Genomic DNA, 14743 nt, shown 5'->3' with positions numbered 1-14743 from the left:
TTGCGCATCCTGCCTGTGGGGCTGCTCGCGGTGGTTTCTGTGGGGTCTGGCTCTGCCGACGGGTGTGTTCGGAGCCGCAGCCGTGCCGCTGGGCAGCCGGCTCTCCGTCCGGAGCTGGCGCCCGCGGCCGTTTCTGTCCTGGGGGAAGCGTGACCGGAGGACGGGAGAATCCTGCCGGGTCCCCGGTGAGCCGGGTTGAGCCGCAGCGTCGTCCTGGGGAGCTGTGGGGAGGCACAAGCGCTGGAACAGCCGCTCGGGAGCAGCACAGCCCAGGAACTCACCCGAGCAATGTCCTTGCACGTCTAAATTGAGAAACACAGCAGAGCGCCCTTCCCGCTTAGAAACACCTTCCTCCAGGTTGTAGTGATGTTTGCGGTTTATAGAAAGCTGTTTATCAGCTTTCGTGTTGCACAAAAATGGTTAAGCGTGTTTCAAGCCAGAAGTGATGTACGTCCACAGGGGCCTCATCTAACACATCCTGTCCTGCCCGCCTCCTGTGACTGATTCTGCCTCTTGTCTCTTGTCTCTGCTGTGAACAGATGAAATCCTCCGACGTCGACCAGGAGCTGTTCACCGAGAGCTACTGCAGGGTGTGCAGCGCCCAGCTCATCTCCGAGTCCCAGCGCGTGGCCCATTACGAGGTAGGACGCGCTCGGCTCCGGCGCCCGCGGCTCGAGCTGCGGGGCCTCGGCTGCCGCCCTCCCAGCCGGCGGCACCGCGCGGGAAGTTCCGCCCTGAAAACTCCGCATGCAAAGGACTGTTCACTGGTGGCCTCTTACTCTGTAAATGATGTCGCTGCAGCATCGGCTGCTGCGGGGCCGGTTTTTAGCTCTGCCCGAGTTCGCGAGGTCCGGCTGCAGTCCGACCGGGACTGAAAGCTGCTTTTCAAAGGGACGTGGTTGGCAGGGATGCCAATTAAGAGTTCAGCAAAGCAAACTCAAGGTTTTATACTAAATGTGCTGCACTGTGCTTTGCTAAGTTGGAATCACTGTGCAGAGAACAGATTAGTATTTGTGAATGTATTTAAACACTTAGGAGGCAGGCAAGCCATAAACAATTAGGATATATTAGAGACACGTTAGAACAGCAATTAACAGCACTGCATATCTTCAAAACAAAATTAAATACGTTCCTATTAAACAAGGGAGGAAATTACTGAGGGATATGTTGCTGTGAAAAATCCTTTGAGAAGGTAAAACGCCGTGCCCGTCCCGGCCTGGGCAGCTGCTCCGGTGCAGCCCGGGGAGGGACCAGGGACACGGCCGGTCCTGCGGGGGCGCGGGGGCACGATGAGGAGGGACGAGGGACTCGCGGGTTCTGCGTGGCTTTGCTGCATTCGCGGCTGCTTTTGGTCACACCAAGCGCTCGGCGCCTGCAGTGTTCCAACGAATCAGAGCCTGTGTTGGCAGACCTGGAAGATGAGGTTTCCCCAAACCTTTGGTCTGGTTCGAGTGTTTAGTGATGTATATATGGGGAGACATTTGTCTGAGTGGCCAGCGCAGACATACAAACAGCTTAATCAATGTCCAGTGTCCGAGGATGCTGTGCCGCATTAATAAGCAATGCGAGCAATGGTGCACATTAACTCGTGAGGCACTTTCCACGTCCGCTTCGGTGAGGCTCCTGGGCCATGTCCTGTGGGTGCTGCTCCGCTGCCCGGCCGTGCAGCGGGGGCCCTGAGGTCGCAGTTTTAGGGCCATCTTCCAGGTCTCGATGAACGGTGCTGCAGGTGCCAGAGCGTCTACAGGAGGCAGAGGCATTGCCGCAGAAACGGGAGCGGCGGCTGGGGAGCAATGGGGTGCGCAGCCAATCGCTTTTCTTCTGCGCCTGTAACCGTAGGTATGAGCTGAATCATTAATTCATAGCAGATGTTTTTGAAAGGTGGAAAACAACACGCTTTTCTGTTGTATATTGCTAGCGCGCGGTGTTGTGCTCGTTTGTCATCCCCCGTGAAATCCCAGCAGACGCTGTCGACATTTGGCACAATAACGGCGCTGCCGGGCTGTGCCAGCGGAGCAGAGGGACGGAGAGCGAGCGGGGTCTGCCCGGGGCTGCTCCGCGGCCCTGCAGACAGAAGGTGCCGTGTCCCCGCGGCTGTGCCATGTCCCCGCGGCTGTGCCATATCCCTACGGCTGTGCCATATCCCTACGGCTGTGCCATATCCCTACGGCTGTGCCGTGTCCCCGCGGCTGTGCCATATCCCTACGGCTGTGCCGTGTCCCCGCGGCTGTGCCGTGTCCCTGCGGCTGTGCCGTGTCCCCGCGGCTGTGCCATATCCCTACGGCTGTGCCATATCCCTACGGCTGTGCCGTGTCCCCGTGGCTGTGCCGTGTCCCTGCGGCTGTGCTGTGTCCCTGCGGCTGTGCCGTGTCCCCGCGGCTGTGCCGTGTCCCCGCGGCTGTGCCATATCCCTACGGCTGTGCCGTGTCCCCGCGGCTGTGCCGTGTCCCCGCGGCTGTGCCATATCCCTACGGCTGTGCCATGTCCCCGTGGCTGTGCCGTGTCCCCGTGGCTGTGCCATATCCCTACGGCTGTGCCATATCCCTACGGCTGTGCCGTGTCCCCGTGGCTGTGCCATATCCCTACGGCTGTGCCATATCCCTACGGCTGTGCCGTGTCCCCGCGGCTGTGCCGTGTCCCCGCAGCCACCTCTGCTCTGGACAGGAGCCTCGGTGCCTTGGAGCGCCTGTTCTGCTCACCGCTCTGGAGCATCACACACGTTGTCCCTGTGTCCCCATCCCAGGAAAGCTGCAGACACGGTGAGGGGCTGAAAGTCGGCCCCGGGCTGTCGGGGGAGGCGGTGCTGGGTGACGGGGGCCTCACCGCGGGCTCTCGCTGGCCCGGCGGGGCCGGACCGGGTGTTTTCAGCCGCGGGGCTGCCGGCAGCGCGGCGCAGCATCGAGCCGGGCCGGAGGTTCCCCGGCCGTGTGCTCTGACTGCAGATGTGCAGGGAAACCGCTCTGCAGCGCTCCCGGATTCTTCCTGACACGAGCTGGACAGACACCCGAGCAAGTGATTTGTAGTGAGTCACTTGTCAGGTGAACTTGGCCTCTTTCTCTAGTCAGACACCGGACAAGCACTATGTGATTTTTTCCCATGTACATTAATAATGGAAAATTATTGGAGAATAATTTCTGCGAATAATTCTTGCTCTGATGCTGTTGCATAAGGAGTCGGGTCTGAGCGTTTGCCCGCGAACGCAGAGGCTGCTTTTTCACAGACACCTGCCCAGAAGGTGTTTGTCTTCCCGGCCAGGAGACCCGGTCACGTCTGTGCTCAGAATATTCACTTTTGTAACACCAGGATTCGCAACGTGACTTCTGGTATGAACCCGGGTTCCACCCTGTCCCAAAGCACCAGCTCTCGCTGCATCAGTCGACAGTGGAGCTGCTGCTGCCTTTGCAGCAGGTCTGCAGCCTTGCGCCCGGCGCTGGAGTCCCGGCTCCTTTGTGCCTGCAGAGTGAGACGTTTCTCTGTCAGAAAACGGGGAAGGAGCGTATGAAAGGGGATGTTTTTATCTTGCCAAACAGAATAGTCACTTCCAATTGCTGTCTCATCTCCTTCTCCGAATCATCAACCAATAACTCTTATTTTCTTTTGTACTATTTTGCCAGGAATAAAGAATAACTTGACGTCAGTCGCGCAATATTAAGCGGTATATTTCCAAGGGCAAGCGTAGTGGAAAAATGACAAAAGAATCAGAGTATTTGCAGCACGTTTTTGCTCCCGGCTTGACATACAGCAAAATACTGCCCTTATTTCATGTGTTCTGTGCAACCGCGTCCCGCTCGGTCCGGCGGATCTGCTGCGCCTTGCTGTCCTTCCCACCCCGTGAGCGCCGGGGCCCCGGCAGCCTCACCCGAGCCCCTTGGTTGTAATGAAGCTGCAGGGTTGCAGTTCTTTGCAAATGAGAAAATGCCATAACGAGCTCTCTGCGCGGTGGGGCTGAGTGTCACAGGAGGCTGCGTTAAAGACACCGGCTCACTCTGCGCAGCGGCGAGAAGGAGATGGGACGGATCTTACCGATTGTTGTCAATGCCCCAAAGATTGTGCATTTGAATATTTTAATTCTTAAAGCAAATTAATATCTTAATCTGTCCCCTGAAGTGTCAGAAAACTCCCCTCCTGTTTCTGGGCTGGAACGCAGCATCCAAATGCGGGAGCCTGGTAAAAGCCCTGCTGGGCAGTGGCTGGCTGTGCTGCCAGGCGTTCCGCAGCTCTCCCTGTCCCGGTGAGAACAAGGACGAAGGGGATGACCGATGATAGAGCATCGCAGAGGGCAGAGGGATGCGTTTCGCTCCAGGCGATTGCGGCCAGATGTGCAGTGCTGGCTGGTGGAGGGGGCCCAGCTGTGCGCGACGCTCCTGCCTCGGCCGCCTGCTCCCGGCGCCGCGGGGCGAAGGTGGGAGGGCGGATGAGGGTGCGAGGGACGCGTCTTCCTCCGGGCCTCTTTGCGCCAGAGCCTGCGAGCTCCCGCAGCCATCGACCTTTTGGCTCTGCTTTGGTGGCACAGGCACATGTGCCTTTCAAACCCAACTTTGAAATGCAAAGATTGAATTCTTTTGTTTTTAAATGACATCCGTGGGTGGGAGAACAGCAGGCAGCCACCCGGAGCCTGCACCTCATGCAGAGCCTGCCTTGAGGACACGGGAGGGCCGCAAAGGCCGCGGTTCGGAGCACGGGCTCTTGCGCCAGCTCCTGTGGCTTCTGCCAGCAAAGCTTTGCTGTTCGGACGCCGTTCGCCCCCAAAGGCGTCGCACAGAGCAGCCCTGGCGGGCGGGGGGCTCCGCGGGCCGTGCCCCGCGCCGGGCGGAGCGGCTCGGGGCAGGGGCTCAGGCAGCAGGGGCTCCGGCAGCAGCCGGCGCCAGAGCGCGCTGAGCGGGGAAGCGCCCGGTGCTGCAGTGCGACTGAGCTCTGTGCCGCAGAGCTTTCCCTTCCCCGTGCTCCTGCGTGTCCCCTTCCCGGGCGCCGGGAGCCTCTCTGCCGCTGGGCGCTCTCTAAATCACCCACCATGTAACGCTTCCTTCCCGCTCTCTGAGACGGGCTGCACGATTTTAAACAGCCAAGCTTTCTTAGTTAGCTCCGAGTCCTCATCCCTGTGTAAAGTGTTTACAGCCATTAGGAAGATGTTAACATTTATTTTCAAGTTTCTCCTTGAAAATCCTGCAGCAAAATTACCAAATATGCAAAGTTGCTCTCAGATTCCACCCTGAGCTGCATGTTCATCACCACATTTGCTTCCTAAGCTGCTATAGCACTTTTCTCTGTTGTAGTCTTTATTGCTTCAGGTGTTCACGTGGTGCTTTGCTTTTTCATTTGAAATTCCGAGGTACGCGGGGTCTGTTGGAAAAGAAGCCCAGGAAGGTGCGGTTGGTTCACCTTGTAGATGAAGGAATGGTGCTTGAGCGCTCGTGGTGGGGCCCGAGTGGCCGGGAGAGGGCAGAGGCAAAGTTCATCAACATTCAAATGCAGAGCAGATGGGGAGAACAAATCAAGCGCTGTGCCCTTTGGCTCCTCCGGAGCGGAGCTGAGCGCCCTTTGGCTCCTCTGGAGCTGAGCGCCCTTTGGCTCCTCCGGAGCGGAGCTGAGTGCCCTTTGGCTCCCCCGGAGCGGAGCGCCCTTTGGCTCCCCCGGAGCGGAGCTGAGCGCCCTTTGGCTCCTCTGGAGCGGAGCGGAGCGCCCTTTGGCTCCTCCGGAGCTGAGCTGAGCGCCCTTTGGCTCCTCTGGAGCTGAGCGCCCTTTGGCTCCTCCGGAGCTGAGCGCCCTTTGGCTCCCCCGGAGCGGAGCGCCCTTTGGCTCCTCCGGAGCGGAGCTGAGCGCCCTCGGAGTCGCTCGCCCTGTCTGCGGAGCCAGGCGAGCGAGCGCTATCGACATCCTCATCAATACTCCTTGTCTGCGCGGGGCTGGAATGGTGCTCGGGTTAATCTGCTGCCAGTCGGGCTGCCCTTCTCTGGGAAACCGCATAACATGATGGCTTGTCTGAAGGAATAATAAACATTGTTTACTATTGGCACATTAGCGCCTTAAGGATCGAGATGTGTGTGCTCAGAAAGGCAATCCTGTGTCTGAAATATTAATGCAGTGCAAGAGCACATACTCTATTTAACAAAATAAATGCTGCACTGGAACACGAGGAGCTGGAATGTTCCGTGTGGTGCCAGCTCCTCGCATGAGAGGCTGCAGGTGCCCAGGGCGCCGGAGAGGAGGGGACGTGCTGACACAGAGACGGCCGGGGTCCGCGGGCGCCGGCGCTGGGCGCGCTGTCACGGGGAACGCGGCGCCTGCGGGCAGCGCTCTCCTGCTGCTGCCGGCTCCGGGCTGCTCCGCTGACAGCGACGCCTGAATACCTGGGGATGCAGGAGCAGGGCATGTCCTGCCTGTTGTCCCTGTGTCCTTCCCACACCTGATAACCCGCTCTGCCGTGGTGCACACGTGCTGTCTGGTTTTTGATGCCCGCTCAAATGTTGCTGTTATTCTGCAGATTGTGCTGATGTTTGGTAGGAGAACTTTGGCTTGAGGAGAAAAAAATAACAGGCTAAAGAAAACTTTTCTGTGGTTCAGCTCCAAAGACGATGGAGGCGCTGTTCTGCTCTTTGTGTGCACACGTAGACCTTGCCTTGGTCCTGGTCCATGTTGTACTTGCAGCAGCCATTAAGCTATTTTGAGGCAAACGTGGCCACCGTTGTACGTGGGAGAGCTGGGTGGGTGTTGGTGCCGTGGCGGGGGCCGTGCTGCCGGTGCTCGGCGCGGCGTGCGGAGTCACCGCGCAGCACCAGCTCTGGGTCACACCGTGCTTTGGGAAACCAGCGCAGGTTCGGTGCTGCTTTACAAGGCTCCGTGTTACTGCTCTGTTGTCAACGTTAATGGCTAAGCATTATTTTTAATGCACTCTCAGTGTCTAAATCTATCGCTAAATAGCAGCAAGAGCAGATAAAGCCCTATCGTCGAGCTCTCTTCCAAACTGACCCGAGTCCCCTCTCCCTTGGCAGCTCACGCTGGGAAGGAGGATCCAGCGGGTGAGATTTTTCTCTTAGGAAGGTGACTGAAGCAACGGCAATGTTGATTGTAATGAAAGTTGTCAGGCTCGGGCAGGATGCTTTGACCTCGTGCGACCGCAGCCGGTCGCCGCTGTTTGCTTGACTCGAAGCTTCTGAAATCCTGTTTTTTGCGTTTTTAAAATTGCAGCGATGGGGATTTGGGCGAAGCCCCGGGGGCTCCCGGCCACGTGCACCCGTCTGCGTCGGTGTCCCTGGCGAGGGCCCCACGCTCGGAGCTGCCTTGGCGAGCAGGGAGGTGCGGTGACGGGTTTAGGGAAAATCAAATGAGTTAGTGGCTGCTTGGCTGAATAGATCATTAGTAATCACCTTTATGTGTATCAAATCAATGTCCACACCTGCAATACATCTACCTGTTGCTCTGAAGAAGCCGCTTCATGGGGTGACAATTCAGCTGGGTGCAGTTGGGAATTACAGACACGTATCTGTGTGCCCGGAAAGTCACAGGCACGAGGAGACGCTTTTTAAAAAATTAAGTCACGGAGGAAAAAGAGGAAGTGGATAGAAATGACCATAAATTATAAATGAAGCTTTGCAAAACTTACAAAGGGAGAAAAAGGACATTGGCACCCAGCAGCGTCTGGAATAACAGATGGGAGTTTGTCTCTGCAGCGCCAGCGGGAGCTCGGCAGCGCTGGGTGCCGGTCGAGTGGGCAGAGGAGGCAGAAAGGGAAGGCGCTTGCTGAAAATACCCTGTCCTCTGTGTTTTGAGAAAGCAGAGGATGTTGTTATATCACAGAATGAGGAATAAATTGGTTCCGTTCCAGCAGAAACATGGAAGTTTGTTAGGCGGCCGTTACGAAATCGGGAACGTTGGGTTTTTTGAGTCAGCGGGTCCAGTAATTTGCAGTCAAGTGCTTGGCGAGGGCTGGGCCCCTGCTCAGCACGGTCACCGCTGGCCCCTCGTGGGACCGGACGGGCAGCGGAGCCGCCGGCTCAGCGCGGCCCCGAGCAAAGCGCCCGAGGGGGGCTGTGGGACGGGGCCTCGGGGCGATGTCACTGCTGCTCTGCGGGGGCTCTGGCCAAGATAACTTCATCTCGTGTGGCGAGATCACAAGTGGGGCCAAGACAGATGATAGAGCTGGTATACTCGCGTGACTGCATGCTTCATGGCCATTTAATTAAGGAACTGCCAGCGTACAAAAAAATCAACACGGTACTCACTAAAAGGATTAATAATCCAACCAACAGGCTTCTGAAAAGGGATTTATTACAAACTAAGAGAAGCCTCAGCCATTGGGGCTGCCATTACAGCTCTGGTCTCCATCTCCCAGCGGGGTCTCTGCCCGGTGCGCTGAGTTTGGCTGGAGGAGGGGGCACAGAGAGGGTTTGGCTGGAGGAGGGGGCACAGAGAGGGTTTGGCTGGAGAAGGGGGCACAGAGAGGGTTTGGCTGGAGGAGGGGGCACAGAGAGGGTTTGGCTGGAGAAGGGGGCACAGAGAGGGTTTGGCTGGAGAAGGGGGCACAGAGAGGGTTTGGCTGGAGGAGGGGGCACAGAGAGGGTTTGGCTGGAGAAGGGGGCACAGAGAGGGTTTGGCTGGAGGAGGGGGCACAGAGGGATCCTGTGCGTGCGCAGCCGGTGACGGGGCCGCTGCCGCGGAACCAGCGCCGGGTCCCGCCGGCGGCTGCGGCTCCCGCAGCCACGGCATCGTCTCTGCTCTTGCCGCGCTGCTGCTCGCCCTGGGCAGAACTGCGCTGCAAAACTTGATTTATGCAAAATCAAATTGCATTTCATAGCACAATTTAGCTCTGCATTGCCCTTTTATGTTTCAGGGTTGAATTGCCAGGACTCTGCTGCCTCTGCCACAATCCTCTGTGTTCAAGTAGATTTGATATAGCTAGAAATGATCCATTTGTTTACTTTTATTGATGAGCTTGCTTACAACAAATAGCACATGAGCTTGCAGTGCAGAGTCTGCAGCTGCTGTGTGAACAGGCTCTTTCCAAGAGGCAGGGATGCTCCTGTGGTACCCGCATCTCCGCCGCTCCCAGGCGTCCCCCGGGGCTCCTGCGGACACCGGGGATCTCCAATGGGGACGGTGGAGCCGGCCGGAGCTCCGGGGATCTCCCATGGGGACGGTGGAGCCGGCCGGAGCTCCGGGGATCTCCCATGGGGACGGTGGAGCCGGCCGGAGCTCCGGGGATCTCCCATGGGGACGGTGGAGCCGGCTGGAGCTCTGGGGATCTCCCATGGGGACGGTGGAGCCGGCCGGAGCTCCGGGGATCTCCCATGGGGCCGGTGGAGCCGGCCGGAGCTCCGGGCCCCCGCGGTGGCCGCGGCCGTGCTGGGCTGTGCCGCCCCCGGCACTTGCCCTCTCGTGACTCTGAGCTGCAGATTCCAGTTGCTTTGTGGAGCGAAGAGAGAACCCGCGGGGCTGTTAGCGAGCAGCGTGCTAAGAATAATCACTTCGCTCTTGCCTTGCTGTTAGGATGATAAATACACATGTAAATGTAGAAAATACCAGAGATAAAATCAGTGACAAATGGGCTGCGCTACCTCAGCTCCCCGAGAGGGAATGAGATGCTCACTACATGCTTGCAAAGGCCAGGGATGATTTTAAGCTCCACTTTTATAACCATGGTGTAATAAGGCTGCATGAGGAACCATGTAGTTTTAAATTCCGCCAAGCGTAAGTTATGTCATTACCTTAGCTTTCATAAATCCAAACAAATGCATAAATAAAGGTGAGTGGTGTTTTACAGGAGGCTGAAGCTTCACTGCCTTTTAATGCTGACATGTGGATATCATTTATGTCGCAGCTGAGCGCCACGGAAAAGAACACTAGCAGTGATTACTGTTAAAATCTTGCCTTTTCATCTCACAAAAAAGGCAACAGAGAGCCACACGGAGTCTTCACCCTCTGAGTTCAGCGCGGGCGGCGCTGGGGCGGCGCTGGGTCAGCTGCCCCCGGGGCGGCGGGAAGGCGGCCGGGCTGGCGGGCGCTCCCGGGGCGTCAACGGTCGGAGAGGAATCAGCTGGAAATCTGTGGCCCCGTCGTCTCCACCGTGCGCGTGAGCCTCTCTGCCCGCAGGCTGGCGGGGGCTGGCGGGGGCTCCCCAGGCGCGCAGCCCCGCGGTGACGCCCGAGCGCCGCGCCGGGCAGAGCGCGCTGCCCACCCTCGGCGCTCCGGCGCGTGTCCTGTCGTTCCTGCATCGCGCCGTCCGGCTGCTCGTCACCGACAGCCGGAGCTGCGGGGTTTCCTGCGCTCAGCTCCGGCTCACGTTCCTAACGCGCACAGGAAGGCGGGTTAGGGAAAGGCATTTCACATATTTGTCTTGGCTGATTTGCTCTATTAAAAAAATTATTGCATACTCACGTTTACGCATGCAAATACAGCTCTCTGCAAACTTAGCTCCAGGTTCACACCACAGGAAAAAGAATGTTCCAGAACATGGTAATTATAATTTAATATTTTCAAATTGCAAACCCGTGATCTGGAATTATAATATGGTGCCGTTGTTCTGTGAGGCAATCAGAAATGGAGATTCAGAGAAAACATTTGCATAAGAATGGGTGCCAAGCAGGCCTGGGCTCTGGAGCAGGTACGGAGCATCCAGCGCCTCCTCGCGCTCCGCCGGCCGCAGGTCGGCGCTGTGGGCGTTTGTGTCTGCGCTCCTGCTGCAGACGCTTTTAAATCATCTTCACGTTTTGCCAGTCACCAGATCGCCGGTTGGCGCTGCCGTGCCCAGGACACCTCTCCGGGCTGCAGGATGGCGCACGGGGCGGCGGGGTGACCGTTTCTCCTGCTGGTGCAGGTGTCACCATCATCCCCGGCTCGTTTCGGCTCGGCGGGGAGCTCTGTGAGGCCGCGGTGAGCTGCAAACGTGCCTCACCTGGGTCTTTCCCCTTTTCTCCTTCCACGTTGGGTGTATATATCAAGGGGATGTGAAGTCTTACTGCGGATTGGTGTTGTATGCACAGCAACAGAGCCTCTTGCTGTTGTAACTCCATTTCTTGTTTCCTGTGCTTTGTCTTGTTTTCGCAGAGTCGGAAGCACGCCAGCAAGGTCCGCCTCTATTACATGCTGCACCCCGCGGACGGAGGCTGCCCGGCCAAAAAGCTCCGCTCAGAAAACGTGGGTATAGTTTAATCCCTGTTTGCTCAGCTGCTTCGTGAGTCATTGACTCTGCGCTACAACATTTTTCCTGTTACAGCCACAGATGATCAGGTACCCAGAGGTAACATTTAGTTGAGCTGAAATGCTAAGTAACTGGAAATAATTTTCAATGAACTACACAAGAAATACGATGTGCATCAGCAACAGTAATTGCATTTTTAGTTATTCAAATGTTATTGCACTGGAAAAAAAATACGCTGATAGCAAATATCGGGCATTCGCTCCGTGGCGGGGCTGCGGGTGCACCCGCTGCGGGCGAGGGGTCGTTTCCAGAGTGGGTGGGAGGGGGCCGGTGGATGCCGGAGGCTCCTCGCGGACCTTTGTGTCCGTCTGCAGTTCTAACACATCGCAGTCGCTGTCTCAGTTGCATCCAGTGAACAAGCAGACCTGAGGAAACTGGACCAGCTCGCAGCCGTTTGTCAGGCACTAAAACGAGACTGAATTTGTAAGGGGCTGATTCACAGTGAGTTATTCATCCCGCTCTTTCCCGTGTTCTGGGGCTGGTGTGAGAGCTGTTGATGAGGTTTCCAGCATCCAAACCATTTCACATCTATGGGCGTGTGACTGTGACTTAATGCTATCAATATTTAGTGAGATATCTTCTAATTAAAAGGAGAAGCATGCAAGTTTTGCCAAAGGAATCCGAAAGCTCCTTCACACAGTAATTAAAACTTTAGTGGAGCTTTTATGTTGCACACAGGGTAATTGCAGATGCAATCCACCCCTTAACAACTGAATCTCGCAGTATTTTTACCGAGTTATTAATTACAGACTGTGAAAGGTACAGTGGCCATGCTCACATACACTTGGAACACGGCCCTCTAATGAGCTTTGTGACGTCTAATGAGAAACCAGGTCTGCACGTGGACCTCGGCGCACGGGCCGAGAGCCAGACAGACCCCAAATGAGCCAAAGCCGAACCCTCCCCGTCTCGTCGGTGGGAAGCGACGTGGCTCTGGTCGCTGCTGCTCCGTGGTGCCCGGGCAGCCCTCGGGGCGACCTGACGGGTCCTCCATTCTAGAGCCGTTTCTGTGTCACACCGCCGTGGTTAACTTAGGGCTGGCTTTTCCTCAGAGGACACGGAGCTCCCGAGGCGCTCCCAGACTCACCGAGCGCCGCGGATTGAGATACCTGCAAACTGGCACCCGCTCCTCGCTTGTGCCACAGGAGAACAGGCTCTAAAATGGCAGCGCCCTCATTTCAGACAGAGCGTTACGGAAAACAGCTCATTAGCAGCAGCACCTTCATGCGCAGGAAATTAACGCAAATTTAGAAGGTACTTTGCAGTGCCTCGAGTGCTGTGTTTTATATGGCTATATTTCAAGGGTGTGTATAATCTTTTCTGCTCGGTAAAACCTCGGGAATGAAGGCAGCAGATTGGTATCTGTGGGCTAAACCCTTCCTTTTCTGAGGATTGCTCAAGGAACATCCCGCACAGGACTGCGGCCGCCTGGTCCTGTGTGCGGATTATGCCTTTTAGCAGCTTGTTAACAGGCATATGAATGACTGAAGTTCATTCTGTTGGATGTACAAGGCTCGCTTTGAAGTGTATAATGTTCCTGAAGAAGCTCTGGAAATGCGGCCGGCGTGGCGCGGCTCCGGAGCGGGGCGCACGAGCGGCGCCAGCGCCGGCCGGCGCACGCTTCGCTCCGGCCCGCGGGGCGGTTGTTGTGCTGCCGTTCCCGAGGCCGCTCACCCCGTCAGGGCTGCGTCTCGCGAGTCAGCGGGACGGGGTCGGCGGGAGGAGGCTGCAAAGGCAGGAATATTCCTTGTGCATCAGCTGCCTCTATGCGGCGTGGCCTTGGAGAGCTTCTGTGTGCGTTTGACGGAAGCTGAATTGAGATGTTAGTGCCCGTTCACCGCTGCTGCTTTAGAGCGAGCGGGGCGCGGGAGCGAGGGACGTGGCAAGGGCAGAGGGAGGAGAGCAGGTGGGGGGGCAGAGCATCCCTGGGGATGCAGGAGAGAAAATGGGCATGCAGGAGGGCAATGGGGGTGCAGAGCATCCCTGGGGATGCAGGAGAGCAAATGGGGATGCAGGAGAGCAAATGGGGGTGCAGAGCATCCCTGGGGATGCAGGAGAGCAAATGGGGATGCAGGAGAGCAAATGGGGGCGCAGATCATCCCCAGGGATGCAGGAGAGCAAATGGGGATGCAGGAGAGCAAATGGGGGCGCAGAGCATCCCCGAGGATGCAGGAGGGCACACGGAGCATCCTGAGCAAGAGGCAATGTTATTTTGCCAGCTGGCTGCACAATCCTGTCAACGCGGCGTCACTCAACGGGTGACAAAAGACACCCAGGTCGGGTTCCCCCCAGCCCATCTGGTTACAGGTAAAACAGCCGCTGACAAATGAGAAGGCATAATTACCCTTCAGGGCTGGATCAGCCTCGGGCGCCGGGCAGCTCCGTGCAGGGAGGTTGGGTGCAGTCCTACAGACCTGGGTAAATGCTTCATAACACTCAAGCTCAAGCATATCCTTAATTTTTTCTAATGTATATTGTTTATAACGGCAGCCTGTGTGGGAAAGTAGGTTGGAAAGGAGAAAATGTCAGTGAGGAGCAGGCAGGCGGAGGGAGAGACCCCGGTGTGCAGCACCGAGTGTGTCCGCTTTGCCAGCGCCTCTGTTGGAGGCTCTTGGTGCGTTACCACCGCCCAGGATCAATGGAGTCTGCGAATCTTTCACTCTGCTCTTCACTTTCAAGTGATTTCCCTTTGAAGACATAAAATATCTTGAGAGAAACCTATTTAAAAGAAGTGCAAATTATACTCAGAACAGTACTTATCACCTCTTGAGATTTCTCCCTAAGGTTTAAGTTGATTTATAGTTAACAACAACAAAGAAGTGATGAAAATCAGTCTTTTTTGTAATTGTGCTTATTTTAGAGGAGAGAATGACCTTAAATAGCGGGTTGGACGTCGACTGCGTGGCTGGTTTGCTCCCGCGGGTGTCGCAGAGCCCCTCGCTCGCCCTGTGTTCTCGGTGTGGATGTGCCATGGCAGCAGGGAGCTGGCTTGGGCTGCCCTGCCCCTGTGCCGGCTGCGCCGCGTCCTTCGCGCAGGCCGGGGCCGCAATCCCTGCGGGATGCGCCTGCAGCTCCTGGGGAAACCAAGCGGCAGCTCCCGCAGCAGACTCGTCCGTTTTGACTGTGTCACAGCATTGGGATACCTGCCTGAAAAAGAAAAGGGCGAAGCGGAGCGTGGGTGCGTGTCCGTGTGTCCGGTGCCCGGGGCTGCGCCGGCGCAGGGCCGTCCTGGCGTCCCGTCGGGAGGAGCGGCTGCTCCAGCGCTCGGCTCCGCCTGCGCGGGGTCTTGCTCTGCACGCAGGAGTGTTTTCAGAAGAGATCGTGTACAAACTGTGCTCAGTGGCCAACACAACGTACTGAGATCTTTGGGAAGGCAAGGCCGTGCATGTATGGCCCTAAATGTGATTACCATTTCCTTTGTGGGATGGATTGAATAATTCATTGCGATTAATGGTGCAAATGTGCTTTTTCCTCTGCTCATTTGCTGGCTGTACACTTCCCCGGTGTCTGGGGAAGCCGTCTGTCCGTAAGCACGTGCTGGCAGCAGCA

The 14743-nt window shown here is 56.9% G+C and overlaps 1 protein-coding gene across 10 annotated transcripts in view; it reads left to right on the top strand.

Annotated features, from left to right (window-relative positions):
* ZMAT4 (zinc finger matrin-type 4) overlaps positions 1-14743 on the top strand; it is an 89276-nt gene that overhangs the window by 14421 nt on the left and 60112 nt on the right. For 9 of the 10 annotated variants that reach the window (XR_014186021.1, XR_014186022.1, XR_014186023.1 and 6 more), the window contains exons 2-3: positions 540-641; positions 11041-11130. Coding sequence is in view for 4 of the 10 variants with exons in the window: in XM_082072444.1 (XP_081928570.1) it covers positions 540-641; positions 11041-11130 (192 nt within the window). In the remaining 6 variants the exon portion in view is untranslated. The remainder of the gene's footprint in view (positions 1-539; positions 642-11040; positions 11131-14743) is intronic. The other variant, XM_082072443.1, reaches the window with a different exon arrangement.

This window comes from Streptopelia decaocto (assembly GCF_964273445.1).
Source record: "Streptopelia decaocto genome assembly, chromosome: 25".
Classification (NCBI taxonomy): domain Eukaryota; kingdom Metazoa; phylum Chordata; class Aves; order Columbiformes; family Columbidae; genus Streptopelia; species Streptopelia decaocto.
The sequence above is the reverse complement of the archived record's forward strand: the minus strand, read 5'-3'. Positions and strand labels throughout refer to the sequence as shown.